Source organism: Rhinopithecus bieti, unplaced genomic scaffold (assembly GCF_001698545.2).
Source record: "Rhinopithecus bieti isolate Rb0 unplaced genomic scaffold, ASM169854v2 scaffold_14839, whole genome shotgun sequence".
In the NCBI taxonomy this organism is placed as follows: domain Eukaryota; kingdom Metazoa; phylum Chordata; class Mammalia; order Primates; family Cercopithecidae; genus Rhinopithecus; species Rhinopithecus bieti.
The window spans coordinates 2,171,743-2,190,876 of NW_016808133.1; the positions used below are offsets into that span (position 1 = coordinate 2,171,743).

Sequence of the window (19,134 nt, forward strand, 5' to 3'; positions counted from 1 at the left end):
GGCCGCGCCTCCGCCCTCGGCCTCCCGAGTCGCGGGCTGCGGCCGGCGGCGTGGCCTGCAGTCGGCGGCTACACCTGGACGGGCGTCGCGTTCCTGCGCAGGGGTGGGTCCTGCGGGTTGGATGCCGGGCTCGGGGAGGAGGTGGCGGGCGCCCGCGGGGAAGGTATCCCAGTTCCCGACAGCCAGGCAGGGAGCACGGCTCCACAGCTCCTTTGCACGTAGGGGAAAAGGAAATGTCTTTGCGGCGAAGTCGGGATTCAACTTTGCACATGGTGATCGTGCGTGGGTGGGTGTGGAGTCGATCTCCGCATGTGACACGGGGGATCCAGAGTTAGACTAGCTGCTGCAGGAGAGTGCCGACCTGCAAAGTGTCTCTCGGGGCTCTTAGCCTCATGACAGCAAGGTAAGGTTGGTGCGCCCATGGCGTGGGACGGGTTCACCATCCAGCTCGCGAAGCTGCCAGGCTTTTGAAAATGTATTCGATAAGGCGTTGGTCCGAAGTGAGTGGATGGTTAGAAACAGTGGTGTCATTTTAGACTTAGCGGAAGTGGAGTGCAGGAACGCTACATGCAGTTCTCCCATCAGTTGTGAAAGTCGTTGTAATGCGGATCTCGCAGTCTTTGTGGTTCTGGGATCAGAAGGTGAGTGCCAGTCCCATGCGGTGTCTGTCTTAAATTACTGTACCTAAACTGACCTTGCAGATTGCAATCTCGGAATGGTGACTCCTGCTAACAAGCAGGTGGGAGCTGTGCTGAGAGGAACAGTAAGGGCGGAGCATGTCTTACATTAAGCGATTCAAGTGTGCCAACACCTGAGTTGGGGATGTAGGAGAGGACACGGAGGCTGTTCCCCAGTTCCTGATCACATCTCTACTTGGAAGTGGGAGTAGGAAAGGGAGTTTTGTGCTTAGTAGGTTAAATGCATCTGGCCACATCTTTAAACTTTGGAACAGCATAATGTAGTGGATAGAGCTTGGTGACAGTAGACCTAGAATGGAAACCATGTAGCCATCTGCGTAACCTCTCTGAACTGTAGTTTCCTCATCTATAAAATGCAATGATAAGGAATAACTTAAACGTGGAATTTTTTTTTTTAAAGAGACAGGGTGTCTCTATGTTGCCCAGGTCTGGGCTCAAGCAATCCTCCCGCCTCAGCCTCCCAAAAAACGACCTTTTTAAAGGTACCCAGAAAAAGAATGATGTATATGAAAATGGCTAAATGTTAGCTATTATGATTTCCTTTTGCCAGATACCTTCTAGGTTCCCTGTAGTCCTAAGTTTTGCGTTAAATGGAATACATGCTAATTTTTTAATGAATCGTAAATCCTTCCTGCCTTAAAAATCAGTTTTAAGCTAGAAAATTAAAAGATGGGGTTGTTTTGAGTATTTTTCTTTGTCATCAACAGATTAGATTAGTGTATCTTGGAATAGTTTTGTTGCTCCTGCCTCTAAATGTGAGGCTTATGTGAGCTTCTGTCACTGTGAAACTAGGTAAAGGCCTCACTTAACTACTCAGTGACTGGTTTTTGGCTTTGCAAGCAATATATCAGCACCTGTGAAGGACATTTCTGGGGAAAGAAAGGGGATTTTGTTTTTGCTAATTTGTTTTGCTGGAAGGACACTCTAGGGATCATCTGTTAAACCAGCATTACTCAATGGACAGTACTAGAAGTCAAGTTTCCAACCTATTTTCTATGTGACTGGTGGCTTCTCAGGCAGTAAGTGTTCTGATCATTCTCTCAGCAAGCATCTAGTAAGCATTCACTGTTGTACTCTCAGGAAGCCCCTGGTCATATATAGAATCCTTTGAGCAGCAAGATGCTATAGAAGGTAAGAGCTCAGACCCTTCAGCCAGATGGCCTGAGTTCCCATCCTGGCACTGTGTAACTTCGTTGGGCCTCAGCTTTCCCATCTGAAGAATGTTACCTACCTCAGGTTTGTTGTGAGTTTAAAGAAGGCGATCTGTGTAAAGCACTTAATTTTAAGTGCCCGAAGTGTCTTAGCGCCGGGTATGCTCAGTGTTAAGTATTCACAGTGGTAGTGTGTGAAACAGACAAGAGTAGGGTTGAGTTCTATGATACAGATTTGTTCCCTGGGTCCGAATGTGGAAGGGACTGTGATCAAGGAAGCTTTTGGGAGGAAGAGATGACTCTGCGAAGTGTGGGTGGGATTTGGTCAAACCAGGTTGCAGTGCCAGTGTGGAGTGCCTCCAACTACTCGAGGGCCCCTGAGGGGAGAAGGTGGAGAGTGACCCACCAGTAGAGTAAGAAGAACCAAGGATTGGTCCAGTGAGGTAAACAAAGGCAGATTAGAGTAACCTGGAAATGACACAGTAGACACTCAATTTTTCTATCCTTCACACTAGTGGAGGCATTTGAAAGTATTTTGTTTTGTTTTGTTTTTTGAGATGGAGTTTCACTCTTGTCGCCCAGGCTGGGGTGCATTGGCATGATCTTGGCTCACTGCAACCTCCACCTCCCAGGTTCAAGCGATTCTCCTGCCTCAGCCTCCCCAGTAGCTGGGACTACAGGCACACGCCCCCATGCCTGGCTGATTTTTGTATTAGTAGAGACGGGATTTCACCATGTTGACTGGTGGTCTCGAACTCCTGACCTCAGGTGATCCACCCGCCTCGGCCTCCCAAAGTGCTGAGATTACAGGCTCAAGCCACCGCACCTGACGGCAATAAATGTTTTTAACCTTAGCAGAGATAACATCAGATTAGCTCCTTGGAAAGATTGTGCCTATAGTAGTATAGTATTATGTTGAAAGTAGGGCCAGGTGTGGTGGCTCATGCCTATAATCCCATCACTTTGGGAGGATCACTTGAGCACAGGAGTGTGAAACCAGCCTGGGCAACATAGTGAGACCCCATCTCTACAAAAAAAAAAAAAATTTTTTTTTTCTTAACTAACCAGGTGCGATGGTGTGCATGCCTGTGGCCCCAGCTACTGAGGAGGCTGACTCAGGAAGATCCTTGAGCTCAGTCAAGGCTGCAATGAGCCGTGATTGTGCCACTGCACTCCAGCCTGGGTGACAGAGCGAGACCTTGTTTCAAAATAAAAAGACTTTTATTTTACTTTTATTTTTTATTAAAATTAAAAAAGTCTTGGATGTTCCCTATACGCCTGTGATTTCAAAAGTAAAATGGCAGTAGAGTTGGGCATTTTATTCCAAATCTCAAAGCTTAGACAGCACTTACAGAAGGCATGAAGAAACCAGGCAGCCTTCCTTCTTAAAAATTATCTTCAAGGCCGGGCGCGGTGGCTCAAGCCTGTAATCCCAGCACTTTGGGAGGCCGAGACGGGCGGATCACGAGGTCAGGAGATCGAGACCATCCTGGCTAACACGGTGAAACCCCGTCTCTACTAAAATACAAAACTAGCCGGGCGAGGTGGTGGCGCCTGTAGTCCCAGCTACTCGGGAGGCTGAGGCAGGAGAATGGCGTGAACCCGGGAGGCGGAGCTTGCAGTGAGCTGAGATCTGGCCACTGCACTCCAGCCTGGGTGACAGAGCGAGACTCTGTCTCAAAAAAAAAAAAAAAAAAAAAAAAAAAAAATAATCTACAAGAATATATTTTATTTTCTTTACCAAAAAAAAGGTTTTCCCCCCAAAAGTCTCATGTTTGGGGCTCCCCTGTTACAGGGCACTCTTTCTCAGTCTATTTTGAACAACAAGGTGCTGTTTGGGATATTTATTCAATCTTACCAAATAAGTGAAACCAAAAAATAGGAAAGATTAGGTCATTATTCCTGATGGGGTGGGGAGTATCACAAAGTGCAAGTGTTAAATGCCACACATAATTTTCCAGATCGCAAAAAAAAAAAAAAGTGTGTGCGTGCGTGCACATATATATACACACACATATATATGTGTGTGCGCACATATATGATGGTGAATGAAAAGACGTTCTGCTCACCTGAACAGGCATTGATGGCTTGGGCTGACATTTCCAGCAAGAGCATATGGATTTAAGAAGTGCTTTATTGTAACTGATTTAGTAGATGGGAAAGGTAAAGTGCTCTGGAAATGGAATTTGATGATTCATAGTGACTTAATTCATCACACACACTGGTGTTTAAGATATTCATGAATAGCTGGAGAGAATTTGTTCAGTGAATTCATATATTGCCTTATATATTTTAGATATGTGTAAATTGATAGAGATTATAGTTAGACATTTGATTTTCATCTATAACCCTCAGCGTTTCTCTTTTTGTAAATTAAAGTTGACTAAGAAGTGTTCTTTTTAATTTTCTTATTGCAAAGGAAACATGGTCATAGGTTTGGGCTCACCTTTTAGTGGGACATTTTACAGAAAGAAATTAGCTGCTGCTGTTTCTCTGCTGAAGCAAATTGTCTTTTTCCTTATTTTTTAATTTGAAGAAGATTTGAAGAATGATGTATGTTGTCAGTGTTTAGAAAACACTATAAAATACTTCCATTTATAATTGTTTAGTAGTCCAAGAAGATAGCCCGCCAGTAAGGTGTAACAAGGTGAATGGATATTTAATAACTTTACAATGTTTGGCAATAATAAAAGGTAGCTGTGTTTTTAAAACAAAATACTAACTTTTGGAGACTTTGTCATTAGTAAGCAGAAGTGTTATGCAAAACTTTGTGAATTAACTTTTTTAAGCTAAGATGCTGATGCATTCGTTTCGCCAGGTAATGTCATGCTGTAGAACTCTGTTGTCCAATACAGTAATTGTTGGCCACATATGACTACTTAAATTAAAATTAATTAAAACAATTCAGTTCCTTAGTTGCACTAGTCATATTTTCATTGCCCAATCACCCTGTGTGGCTAGTGACTACTGTGGTGAACAGCGCAGACTTAGAACACTTCCGTCATTTGCCAAAAATCCTCTTGGACAGTACTGCTCTGAAATGAAAAATTGAAGATCATTCCATCCACTTGGAGACGCACACACATATAAATGTTTTAATGAAGCATCTCCAAATCCTCATGTACTGCATTTGAATTCAGTTTCAGGAACAGTGATAAACATAGGAAAACATGCTACCCCTTATTTTGAGAACAGGACAGCCTATTTCTGTCTGCAGTGGTGTTTGCAAGTAAAGCATTCATGAAAGTTATGTAGTCAAGCATAGTAAGTAGTGTAGAGAGTCATTCTGTAGATTGTGCCACACTCTTCCACGTTAATAAGATTTGTATAGAAGCAATTTTTCTGTGCTGTAAAACAGTATTAAAGTAGAAATTCAAGAAGATCATGAGCTTAAAATAAACTCTCAAGAATTCCAAGAAGCTAGATAGCACTCACTTTATTTTTAAGATGAGCTTCAAAGATAAGCCCTGTCCTCAGGGAACTCTCCGTCTGTTGAGGGGAACTGAGGAAGAGTGATGGCAAGAGGGGACAACCTGCCTGAGGGCGAGGGTGATTTAGGCTTGGGTGTAACATCATTAGATTTGTCATGTACTTTGGCTGCTTTTCAAAGGACCATATGATGAGGGCCTAAAGGTGGAAGAATGTTGGAATAGTCCGGTTGAGAAATGATTTGTAGAATCGGGCATAGTGGCATACACCTGTAATCCTAGCTACTTGGAAGGCTGAGCTGGGAGGATCATGAGCCCAGGAATTGGAGACCAGCCTGGGCAATATAGCCAGACTACTCCTCTAAAGAGAGAGAGAGAAGCAATTTGTGCTGTCAAATAGCAAACAGTCAAGATAGGGCAGCAGAAATGGTTGAGTTGCACTAGCCACATTTTTTTTTTTAAGTTGAGAGAGAATTCCCATTTAGAATAGGAGTTGGTGGCCTCTTCGAAGTAAGGGAGAGAGACAACAGAATCTTACCATCATGGCTGGCTTTTTGGGGATTTGGTTTTCTTTTGTTTTTGCTTTAATGGTGGATAATGGCACCATTAAGCCGACTAAGAAAACCGGGAGAAGGTAGAGGTATTGCAGGTGGAAATATCTGTTAATTGACTGAGTTCAGGAAGGTGATTTGACTGTAAGTCTTGCATAGTGGTGTGGTGAAGCAGGGAATGTAAAGAAGCAGTGGCAGACAGGACTGGGAGGGCAGAGCCACAAGGGAGGCTTGCAGTGGGAGGGACCAAGGGAGTTTCAAGTGGGAGGTGAGTTCAGCAGCATCACGTCCAGCTGAGAGATCATGAAGGGTGCTGCCGGAAAGTGACCGGTTAGATCAGACAAGAGTTAAGGAATCCTAAGTCTCAGTAGCCTGCTGAGGTCAGAAGCAGGGTCAGCCGGCTGGGTGGGGAGACTGGTGAAGGTTTAGCATAGCGTAGGTGGAAGGCTGTAGGGTAAGTAGTTGATGAAACAAGACTTCTGGAACATCATGGAGGTCCCAGCTGATGTTGGAGAAAATCTATTTCTCATGACATCTGTTTGCTGGATTTTGTGATTTCCACCTACTTTCTACCACTGCTGCCATGCCCACCAAAACGCCACATTCTTCACTGCATCCTGAGCCCAGCTACGGCCTTATCCATGTGCCATTTTATTTCTTAGGACACCCTGGGAAAAAACACAGCTTCTAATTCAAGTGTATTTCTGTCAGTCTGAGCAAAAATTGAATATGAAAGGCTATCATAATTTTTAAATTATATGAGGTATGACTGAAACGGAAAGTACTATGGCTCATTTATTTTTCAGTTATGATTTATATTTTCACAAAGCTAGTTGAATATACTTTATCATGATGATTAATGCAAAGCTAGGGTTTTAGGTCCAACTTAGACTGATCTTTTGATAGATATTACAACCATTTAGTTGCTGTGAGTGAAGAGAACTAATAAGTTACCTAGTAGATACTTTACAAAAAAATGCAAAAATAATTTTTTTCATCTGTTATAAGCATAAATTTACCGTTGGGAAAAAAGTACAATTACTCAAAAAAGGCCAACAGTCAGAAGTCTCAGTTGAAGAGCTGATTTGAGGATTGTGTAGTGAGTTTGCTTGAATTTATCTTGAACTCACCCCGACTCAAAACTGCCACCTTATTGGGGCAGGGGGAGGGATGGGGGAGCCAGGTAGTACTCTTTTGGCATTTCATGGAACTGTGTAGTACTTTAACCTGTGACGTGGTGGGTGAGGGTGCCTCCCAGCACTCCTCTACCATCTGTGTACATTAGAGCCTAAGGGGGTGGGGGTGGAGGGATAGGATGCAGCGTGTAACCACCGAAGGGATTGACCAGACTAGAGTTCCACACTGACAGCATCTTAAGAGAGTGCCTGGGTTCCATGTATCTCCACCTCCCCTTATTTCTGTAGTTGAATGCTAAGTGTGGCTGTGGTTTTCCCTGCATAGTTGTTACATTGAAATGATCGTGTGGGATTTTATATAGCAACTTGGTTGAAGTATCTGGCAACTGTTGATATATGAGAATAGATATACATTGTGTCAAAATCCTCATTTTGATTTCCAGAAATACTAACAATGTGATATGAAGAGCAGAGTATTTGACATCTGTTTTTACCTCTGAAAGTTAGGTATTTTATATAAATTGAAAATTATGAGAAATTCTGAAATGGTAACAAAGAGTATAATTGTATCTAAATCCAATTTCAGTTTGAAAGATTTTATAATTATAGGAAAAGCTAGGCAGGTAACGAAATTGCACTGTTCGTCTCACGTATGAGTCTCTCCGGAGACTTGGGTCTAGTTTAAGGAGAGTTTTTTTCTTTTGGATATTAGAACTCTGGAAATCAATCTGGGTGGAGGGGACCGAGTTATCTCAGGTTCATTAATTATCCATGTCACTTGAAATATAGGTACATTGGAATAAAACCCAGCTAAGTTGATTGGGTCGTTCTCTAGTATTTGAGTTCAGCATGGTTATGCAAGAGAGTCACTGCCAGAATTCCTGCATTTAAGATCCATGGCCCTACAGTTGGCTCACCACCCCCACTCAGGGAAGTGCCCTTATCATATATAGTAGTTTGGACTCAGAGAAACTGCTATTTGGGGCAGCTAATTTAAGCACATTTGTTAGAATCAGTTTTACAAACTAGCTTCTAGCAATCTTAAATATGGTCAGTGTTGACTATCATTCATTCTTACTCCATTCTATTTACTCTTTCATAACTTCACATCTTTTCCCCTCCTCCTCAGACACAAAGGTATATTGTCTCACCTTGAGGACACTGTGTCATCACAGAGTCTGTTCTCCCCATCAGTCATGCGTGTGTCTTTCACACGCAAGGGTTTTTCCTGTCAGAGGTGATCTGAGAGATCCAGGCCCATCTGCCTAGAATGCTCAAGGACGTACATCTATACGTGCATGCATTCCCAAGTCAGCAAAAGATCGGCAGTGTAGAAGTCGGAAAGATTTCAGTCTCGGCTAGAGTAGGGAGTTGGGCTGGCTTGGGAAAGTCCACAGACTAGGAGCTCTTGAAGTTAGGTGAAAAGCAGCTTTAGCAAGTGATGGGAAGAGGCACTGGTTGGATTGACTCATCTTGACTTTGGGCCACATGGGAAAGGACAGTACTGTCACAGCCTCTGTGTGCATTTAACTTTTTTCATCTGAATATAACCCTGAACCAGAATCTGCAGGGCTGGAATTATTCAGACATGTCCACACACTCACAGGATTCTTATGTCTAGCCAGGTTGGAGGATCACCGGTAGAGCAGTGCTGATCAGTGGCCACAGAGAATGGGAGCAGGGACCCCACTCTCAGAAGTATCAGAATCCCTGGATTAGCAATTTAAAAAAACAACTTAATTAAAAAGTAACCCAAGTCATCAATACAGTGAGAGAATAACACACCATACACAAGCAAGGTGAATTTCACAGTGAGAAGAGAGTTCAGTATTTGGAAATTTATTATTGTGTTTCATTATGTCACTGCTTCACAACCACAGTGTCCCTTCTTTTTAACAATAACAGACCTAGTACCCCTTCTTTGTAACAAATATTTTGAACTCTTTGGCAATCTAGAAATAAAATGTATGGATAATGTAATCTTTCAATGCATATAGTTTAATATATGTATATATATAATGTCCTGACATTTTATATTTGTATGTATAGATATTTGTGATTGTGTCTCTAGCCTTCACAGTTTGCTGTGTTGTATGACTTTTAGGGAACTGAAAAGTGGGTCTTCAGAGTATTATTTTTAAAGGGCTCCCACAAATCAGTTTAGAAGGAAATAATTACTTGCAAATGGTATTGGGACAGTGTGTTAGCTACAGTCACTAGGCAAAACATTTGTTTGGTTATTCACCACACACTAAAAGAAACTGCAGTTGGACGAAAATTAGATACAAATCATTTTTTTTATGTTTAAAGAAAAATAAGACCAGGCATGGTAGCTCATGCCTGTAATCCCAACAATTTGGGAGACCAAGGCAGGAGAATTGCTTGAGCCCAGGAGTTTGAGACCACCCTGGGCAACATAGCAAAACCTTTTCTCTACTAAAAAAATAAAAATAATAAATAAATAGATTTCTGGAAAAGGTGGAATTTTACATCTTAAAAAAGAATGGAAGGGCAGGCATGGTGGCTCACACCTGTAATCCCAGCACTTTGAGAGGCCAAGGCAGGTGAGTCATTTGAGGTCAGGAGTTCGAGACCAGCCTGGCCAACATGGTGAAACCCCATCTCTACTAAAAATATAAAAATTAGCCAGGTGTGGTAGTGTGGGCCTGTAATCCCAGCTACTCGGGAGGCTAAGGCAGGGAATTGCTTGAACTCAGGAGGTGGAGGTTGCAGTGAGCTGAGATCATGCCATTGCACTCCAGCCTGGAAAACAGAGCAAGACAGTGTCTCAAAAATAAAATAAAATTAAAAAATGAAAGAACTCTCAAAGGAAAATACTAATGGATGTAACTGAAACTTAAAACTTAAACACATGCAAATAAATGATCAAAAATAGATCTCCCACACAAAACAACTGGGAAACCTTGATTTAGAGAATGTTGCTTTGGTTGGGATGATCATGTGTGTATGCGTACATGAAATGCATTCCAAAATGGACACAATGTTTTGGTTCTGGAGGGGAAGGTATGTTTTACATGACAGCAGTGAACCCACAAAATTCATCCAGCTGTCTTTGGTCATCTGAACTGCAGTATTTATTTCTGACAAAGTAGTGTTTGAGGCCATGGCAATACTAGGGGTTCCTGTCATTCTTGATAATAAACTCAATAGTCAAAGGAAACAGTGCCTCTTTTTTCCCCCCTTTTCTTTTTGTTTTTGTGAACCTACAAATTAGCTTGAATTATTCAAAAATAATTTACTTCTGTTCAGGTCACTTCCTACCACTTTCTTTTCCTTTCTTACAGGAATTTATGAGACATATGCTAACACATAAACATACCCTCTTAATGTTGTGCTACCTTTCTGTACCTGTGGTTTAAAATAAAGAGTGAAAAAGATAAATAATATTATACAATTAAAATGAAAACAGATTTTGCAAATCCCTGACTTAGAGCTGGCAGCCTTTTCCTGGCACTTAAGCAAAAATATCACAATCCCCTTCACCATTGTTAACTTCATACTTTGTTAACGTCTATTTATCCAGTTTCTGTGGTCTTTGATTTGGCACTGCCTCCTGCCTACTTTTTTGGCTAGTTCACTGCTAATTAACACCTCTCTCACAGAGTAGGCAGGAGAAATCAAAGGCCCTAAATTTCAGACTGGCCCTGTTTGCTGTTTGTTAGCTTCTCTAATGAAAAGTTTCATGGGGCTGATTGGAATCTTGGTATTAAACAGAGTTTGGGGGTGATCTAAAGACTTTATTATCAATGCTTTTCGTATTTTCTATAGTTGAAGTTGGCTGTATTGTCATTGGAGAAACAGACAAAATGGAAGAGTATACCACGTTGGTATTAGGGAACTTAGATTTGCGTCTTAACTAGGCCACTTAGCCACATGGCTGGTCTTCCTCTCCCACATATCCTACCCATCCGCGATGGTGCAGTTGGATGGGTTGCTCTCCCAGGCCCCTGATGTCTCTGCATCCTGTGGTTGCCTCCCTCGAAGGTCATGAAACGAGTGCGTACCGAGCAGATTCAGATGGCAGTGTCCTGCTACCTCAAACGCCGGCAGTACGTGGACTCAGACGGTCCCCTGAAGCAAGGACTGCGGCTGTCACAGACTGCTGAAGAGATGGCGGCCAATCTAACAGGTAATGGTGGGGGTTTGTCTGGTGGGGTGAACCTGGAGCAGGAGAACTCACGTCAATATCCATGTGGGATTACTTCTCTACTCAAGATAGTGCCAGAGAGAGCAGACTGACCAAAAACCTCAGTGAGCTACGTTAAGTGAATGATGTTGGCCTCAGAGACCCTGTCTGTCATTCAGAGCCATGCTCACATGTCACTTCTAATAACCTCTGTGGTTCTCCTGGCTAAAGTCATTTCCTTCCTCAGGACCATTCAGTTACTTTATCTGTACCTGAAAGTATGTGCAACTTTTTCCTTCCGTAAACAATTAACCTACAAGACCTTTAGGGACAGGGTCTCCCTCTGTCCCCTTCTTGCACAGGTCCCCTCTCCTCCAGCATGGAGCCTCACATGTGGAAGTCAGGTTTGTTGAATGAATTAGTACTTCAGGATCCATAGTTGGAAATATTATTATTATAGACACATTCCTGAGGTTTTTTAAATTTGTTTTTGTTTTTTAATGTTTTGAAATCAGATTCTATTTTAGAAAAACTTGATTTGACTCCATCTGGATTAACAAATACTGTCATCCTTCAGTATCCATAAAGGATTGGTTCCAGGACCGCTCCATGGATACCAAAATCCGCGGATACTCAAGTCCGTTCCTGATAAGACGTGGTATAATATTTGGCGTAGTAGGTTACATCTACACACATCCTCCTGTATTCTTTAAATCATCTCTAGGTTACTTATAATTCCTAATACAATGCCTACATATCACCTCATTCACATGGATTCATCATGGTATTCAGCACCTGGTAAATTCAAAGTTTGCTTCTTGGGACTTTTGTCCCCCCCCACCCCAAAATGTTTTTGATTTGCAGTTGTTTGAATCTATGGATGTGAAACCCACAGATACAGAGGGCCAACTGTAATTAACTATTTTTTGAGTTCATGTTTCTATGTAATATGACTGTCTTCTTCTTTTTTTGTGTTTTTGTTTTTGTTTTTTGTTTTTTGTTTTTTGAGACAGGGTCTCTCTCCATCACTCAGACTGGAGTGCAGTGATGCAGTCACGGCTCACTGCAGCCTCAACCTCCCAAGCTCAAGTGATCCATCTCAGCCTACCGAGTGGCTTGGACCACAGTCATGCACAACCACCTGGCTAATTTTTTTTTTTTTTTTTTTTTGCTTGTTATTCTTGTTAGAGATGGGCTCTCACCATGTTGCCCAGACTGGTCATGACCTCCTGACCTCAAGTGATCCTCCCACCTTGGCCTCCCAAAGTGCTGGGATTACAGGTGTGAGTCACTGCACCCAGCATAACAGGACTTGCTTTTACTGAACTTATTTACTAGAGATTCTGGGGGGGGGAAAATGCTGGGATGCTTTAGGGTGTTTATAAACTACTTTAATGACTGTGTGTGCAGGTGGAGTTAGCAGTGATTTCTGCAGCTCAGTCCTGATTCCCTTTCTTACATGCTCAGGCTACATTCTTCTCTCTTCTTTGGTCCTGGACTTTCTCTGCTCTTCCAAATGTCTGTCACCACCTGCTCCATTTCTTAATGGTTTCATCCTCCATCCTAGTAGCAGGAATTACCTCAGCTCCCTCTTTTCATAGACCTTCAAAGTCAAGGACCCGGGGTTCATTGACATTGCCATAGGAAGAGAGTGCTAGGACAGTAACAACCTGAGGACGCTCTCAAAGGAGTGGTTCCTGACTCCCTCTGAAACACTAACAGAAGCCTAGTCAGCAGCCTGCCGCCACATATTTCAGGGTCAGATCCACCCGTTCTTCCTTCCCTTCAAACTCCTCAGAGATACCCTTAACCAAAACAGGGCCAGATTATGGGCTTGGTATAGAATACTGAGTGCCTTATTGTTCGAATAGGGGAGTCCATTTACGGCACCTCTATCCCACTGTAGAGTAATTCCTTCTGAACATGCCGTCCCAGCTGTTTCAAAAATCTGCTGCCCTGCATCCTTTGGAACCAGGGAGCAGTAATTCTTGCTGCTGTTGATAGAAACTAGGAATGAACAATATTAAACAGTCTTCAAGAACTATGCTCATCTAAGTTGTCTTAGTTTCAATAGAATAGCTTATTAGGACAAAGTGTTGTTGCTGGAAAACCACCAGGAAAAGTGAGAAACGTGAAATATGATTATCGGAAGATTTTGTCCTAGATTTTTCCATTAATTAAGTAATCTGAAGAATTCTGTCTTTTTTCAGCAGTCATTTAGTGAACATCTGCTATAGACCACGTGCTGAAAAGTTCTAGAGATAGCTACGATTTGACCCTAGCTCTGAGAAGCTAAGTGTTCTAGTTGGGAAGTGAGGCAGGTAAGTCAGTGATTGAAGAAGAGCATGAGGTAGTAAGTTCTGTGAGGGGAGAGGTTCAGTGGTAGCACAAAAGAGCATCCAAATTAGGCTGGCAAGCCAAGGAAGGCGCCCCAAAAGGCCTTGTGATTCCTGACATAGTTGGGGGTCAGTAAATAGTTGAAGGAATGAGCTGAGTTGCAAAGGAACCATTAGATATTTACCAGGGAACAAATTGGAAGAGGGTATCCAAGTTTTCAAATGTGAATTTTAGAAAAATGAGTCTAGTGGCAGTATTGATAAGGCAGCCCAGGTTAGAATCTGGGAAGGTAGTTAGAAGACACAGTCCAGTGAGAGGTGAAGACAGCCTCCGTTGAGGAAGTGGCAATGGGAGTGGAGAGGAGAGGATAAATTTTAGGAAGCTGTAGGATTTAGTGACAGAATAACTAAAGGTGGGGGCAAGAAGGAGGAGGAGGAGCCCCGCCCTTGCATGCAGGCTTGCAGCAGGTCCTCGCTTCTGGCTTCTCTTCCTTTTGGAGTAGGGTGGCTTTCTTCTCACCTGTGATTCCCTTTCTACTTGTTTCCTGTTATGGCTCCCTCAGTCCTGCCGCATTCATCAGCATTTCTCCATCCACATTCCATTGTCCAAAATGCATTCATGTTTCATTCAGGATACGGTTAAAGGTGGCTTCCCTTGGTTTTTAGCCACCTTCTTTCCCCAGTATTCCCCACTCCTCTTGTAAACAGGAGGAGAATGGTTTTTGGTTTTTGGTTTTAGAAAGCATAAACTCACAGATTGGAGATCAAGTGTGTGTTTACATACTGAATATTGAGACTCCAGCCTTGTTTCCCCCGCACCAATTCATCTGCCCACGATACTGCAGCCAGGCACCCATGCTCCAGGAAGGCAAGTAAACGATCCTTCCCTGGGGAGTCCAACTTGCCCAAGAAGAAATACCAAAAGACAGTGATGTTGGGACATTGCTCACCCTGGTCACCCTGGAGGATGAGCCTCACCACCCAGAGTGCATCACTGTAAGACAGCCGGGGGCCATTGAACCCTAGAAGAAACATATCTTCTAAGAAGGGCAGATGGAAAGAAGCAGAAGAAAACCTCAAAAATACCTTGTTTCAAATACTTAGGATTCAAACATCATAGCCTGTTTGGGGAAAAAAAGAATGTTGAGAATGAAAAAACTTACCAATTAGATACATGATAGTAAAAAATAAAAACTCATTAGGTATTATAAGTAATCTAGGAGGAAATAATCAGTAGCAGGGCCGAAAGGTGAGGAAGGCTTTCAGAAAGTAGAGCAAAAAGACAAAGAAATGGAATAATAGGAGAAAAAAAATGAAAGGATTGGTTCAGGAGATCCGACCTTGAAATTGTAAGAGTCTCAGAAGGTAGGGAATTATCAAAATGATTCAAGAAAACTTCGCAGAACTAGAAGACATGAATTTCCAAATTGAAAGGGCCCACTCAGTGCCCAGCACAGTGGTTGACAATGAACTCACACGAAGGCACCTGTGAAATGTAAGAACATAGGGTCAAACATTTCCTGATAAATCTCATGAATTTATGTACTTGTCTTCTCTCATTCACCTTGTCCTGTGCTTGATGCCTTTCCTTCCCTGGCCCTCATTTTATTGAACTTTAGGAGGGAGGGGAGAGAAACAAGTGTCATCAGTCTGTCGTATTTAACCAAGACCCAGCACACTTTGGAAACCTGCTGAAATGTCAGTTGCTGTGCATGTGTGCACAACACCCTCCTCCACCCTGCCACATACTGGGTTAATAACCATCTCTGTGTTTCCTGCCCTGTCTTGTGTATCCTCTCTTTAGTGCAATCAGAATCTGGTTGTGCCAACATAGTGTCTGCAGCCCCTTGCCAGGCAGAACCCCAGCAATATGAAGTACAGTTTGGACGACTGCGGAATTTTCTCACTGGTAAGTACTCAGCTCTAGAACCTTTTCTTATTACGAAAACAGAGTAATACAGACCAACTCTGGGCACACTGCTTATGAGTTAGCCCTGCTCCACAAGGAGCAGTAAAAAGAAAAAAATAGAGTAATGCAAATTTCCCTTAGAACCAACTATATTCCACGATTGGTATGAGATACTAGGGATTTGAAGGTACTCTTAACACAGTTCTTGCGTTCAAACTTACGGTCTATTGGAATTCCTGAAGAGTTCAATCATGAGGTTTAAGTTTACAAGGGCAGAGCTCTGGGTGTTTTATTCACTGTTTTATTCATGGCCTTCAGCACAGTGACTTGTGACTTGTATTGAATAAGTAAAAACTGTCAGCCATGCAGAGAAACATCCTTAAATACAGCACATTTGAAATGTACACGATATCTCTACTAATAATATAGTACATTGCACAATGGTCTTTGCCCCTTATTTCCAAAAGTGCTAGTAAATAGTCCTTATGAATGAACAGGCAAAAATACTAGAAGTTGTCATTTAGACCAGTTTGTGAGTGGCTGAATGACCACTTGAGATAAGAATAAAAAAGATACTATACACATATTAGGGAGAAAAACATTAAAAGCCCCAGAAGATAAATGGGAAAGGGATGTAAACATAAAAATTTACACCAGGATAACTCACTTTAGCAATCAACCGAGTGTATCAATACTTCACTGCAAAAATCATTGCAATTCTGTAACAATAAAATTATGCGATTGAGCTTATTTTATTATGTACCTATGCTTCAGTGATTAAAAAATACAAAAATGTATGTAATGTCATTAGGGTCATCTGAGTGTCACTCATAATGGAAATCAGTCATATCCATGACAAAAGCCATCTCACTGTCATGAGTCAGAATATATCTCTGTTAAAATTATACATTTGTTGATTTACTTTTGTGTCTGTTTTCCTCATTAGACTATACGCTCCATGAGGGCAGGGACCATATCAGTATATCTTAGGACAGTATCTACCCTGGCATGTAGTCAGCACTTAACATAAATACAGGCTGAATGAATGAAGGAGACAGGCTCAAAGAAGCCAGATAATTTCCTTCTTTTTTTTTTTTTTTTTTTTTGAGGCAGGGTCTTGTTCTGATGCCCAGACAGGAGTGCAGTAGCATGATCATGGCTCACTGCAGCCTTGACTTTCTGAGATCAAGTGATCCTCCCAACTTGGCCTCCTTAGTAGCTGGACCACAAGCATGCGCCACCACACCTGGCTAATTTTTATTTTTAATTTTTTTGTAGAGACAGGGTCTCACTGTGTTACCCAGGCTGATTTCAAACTCCAAGCCTCAAGCAGTCCTCCCATCTTGGCCTCCCAAAGTGCTGAGATTATAGGTACAAGTCACCACACCCAGCCAAGACGTTTCTTTCTAAACCGGCTTCCACACCACTAGTATGGTGAAAATAAATCTGTCATGGAGAGAATAATATCATAGTTTTTTAACTGAGTAAAATAACTTTCTAAAACTCAGTTAAATTTTCTTAAAATTGCTTAATGCCTCAGAAACCAATGCCAATGATAAAAAAATGTCTCTAAGTTCTTACCTCTGAATGAAAGAAACACTATAAATTCAGTTTTTCTTTTTTTATCTTTAGTGGAAATTGATCACTGCACTGAAATATTTAACATTTATATGATATGCAGAATTAATGAAACTTCTTTCTTTTCAGTTTAAACGTAATAGACTCATTTTACTAAAGCCTTAATCTTCATGATTTTTCGTTTTTGTGACTATTAAACAGACTATTCTCTACTTACGAATTCTATCACCCAACAACCGTGAACTGATAAGATAACCCCCCAGAGGGTTTTATTTTGTAACCCTTATTTCCTGTAATATTTTGACCATTTTCTCCAACTGTAGACTATAGTAAATGTAGATTCTTTGCTTTAAAATGCTAACCTTTTGGGGCCAGATAAAACTAGGATAACTCTATGTGTGTGTAAGGCCAGGTGTATTATTTTGGTTTATATATTGATTACTTTATACTCATCTTTTACCATTAAAAATTATTACCACAAGGATTGTTTGGCCAGAACTTTACATTTCAAAAGATTATAATCTATCAACCATTTCCTTTAGGTTCTTTGTTTCTGAACTGAGAAAATTGTCTGTTATTTTGTCTGTAATTTGATTCTTTAATCCGTTGGTTTAAAGGATCATTATTTAAAAGGGGTTAATATATATTGATCACTTTGGACTGCTGCTCCTGGAATATTTTTCTCTATCCTCAGGTCTCTGAAGAGCTTATAACCAAATCAAATGAGTAGTTATTTCCTGAGCATCAAGATAAAGTAAAAGATATACTCATTAATCTTATTTTAGAAGCAGTCCTAACATAAAAACACTATAGGTAAAAGTTTTTAAATAAAATTTGAATATCACAGAAGCATTTTCACAGACCAGTATGAGATCAGTTTCTGAATTATATAGGAATTGCATTCAGAATGGAAGGAGAAAGTGATTTGGTTGGGGGTAGTCAGAGAAGGCTTTCCTGAGCAGGAGGTAGGATTTAAGTCAGCACTTGAAGGATGGGTTGAGTTTCAGTAGACTGGAAGAGGAGGAGGAGGAGGAAGAGGAGTGATTTGGGTAAGAAATAACATGAGCAAAAAGGCAGGCTTGACGACTCTACAGGAACAACTAAGGCTTTGTTGAGAATGAGACTTTCAGGCTGGAGATCGATGAATATTAGTCTGAAAGCAGTTTGTAAAATTATTTGTAAGAGGAATGGCAAGGAGACTGACTGTTAATTTAAGTGCTTGGCAATGTTGAGAAATGAGGTGAGAAAGGACCAGAATTTGCCAGCATTGTGGAATTGCAAGGCAGGAGCTTTATTTCATAGTTAAATCATCAAGGTGGAATCTCCCAGGCTCAGAAGTAAAGGAGGAAGAAGTGGCAATGGCTCAGACTTTAAGACTGGAGTGGAGATGAAGGTTTATTGAAAAGAAATAAGTCAGAAGGGTTTATGTTTTTTAAATTGTCATGACAGTGGCATCCTATTGCATAGCTTGCAGTAAGAAATTTGAGGCTAGGATTTAGGAGAAAGATAAAGACTTGTGATAAAGAACATGTAGCATCAGCTATATGGAGATGCAAATTAAAAGTCTTAAGAAATGATAAAATCTCGAAGATACTAGGGAAAGATGTAAGAGTATCTATATCTGTATCCACCTGAATGTATTTTTCCTCCACAGGTTGTCTGTAGATGAGAGATTCTGTGAGCTCACCTATTGCCATAGGTCCTTTCTTCAGGAGGTGTAGTGGGAAGAACACAGACTTTGGAGTCAAGCAACCTCTGGATTTGAACCAGGGCCAGCTGTGACTCTTAAACATGATCATGGATGTAAAGTGCCTGGCTCCTAGGAGGCACACACCCAGTGTTGATTCTTTAAAGTGAAATGAGCATTTGAGGACTGACGGGAGGAAGAGGAACCAAAAAGGGAGTGATGGCAGGACCAAGTAGTGTGGGATTTCAGAATAAAGGACAGAGGAGTGCCAGTCGGTAGAGCCAAACCCTGAAGAAAGGTAGAGGAGAATGAGGACCGACAGGATTAGTTTCGTTTAATTTAGTATCTACTAAATTAAACAATTTCCATGGACTACTAATTTCCATGAACTCATGAAAAACTCCATTGTTCTCTCATTTACTACCAGTAGAGTTGGGCACCAGGTAGGCATTCATTACATTTCAGTGGATAGATAGAAGGAAGAAAAAGTCTACTTTCAGAGGCTATGTTTGT

General features: G+C 41.5%; 1 protein-coding gene across 1 annotated transcript in view; it reads left to right on the forward strand.

Moving 5' to 3' along the window:
• Positions 1 to 27: 27 nt before the first annotated feature.
• TAF5L (TATA-box binding protein associated factor 5 like) overlaps positions 28 to 19,134 on the forward strand; it is a 32,305-nt gene continuing 13,198 nt past the window's right edge. The window contains exons 1-3 of the mRNA XM_017885612.1: positions 28 to 103; positions 10,970 to 11,114; positions 15,252 to 15,356. Coding sequence (XP_017741101.1) covers positions 10,973 to 11,114; positions 15,252 to 15,356 — 247 coding nt within the window. The 5' untranslated portion in view covers positions 28 to 103; positions 10,970 to 10,972. The remainder of the gene's footprint in view (positions 104 to 10,969; positions 11,115 to 15,251; positions 15,357 to 19,134) is intronic.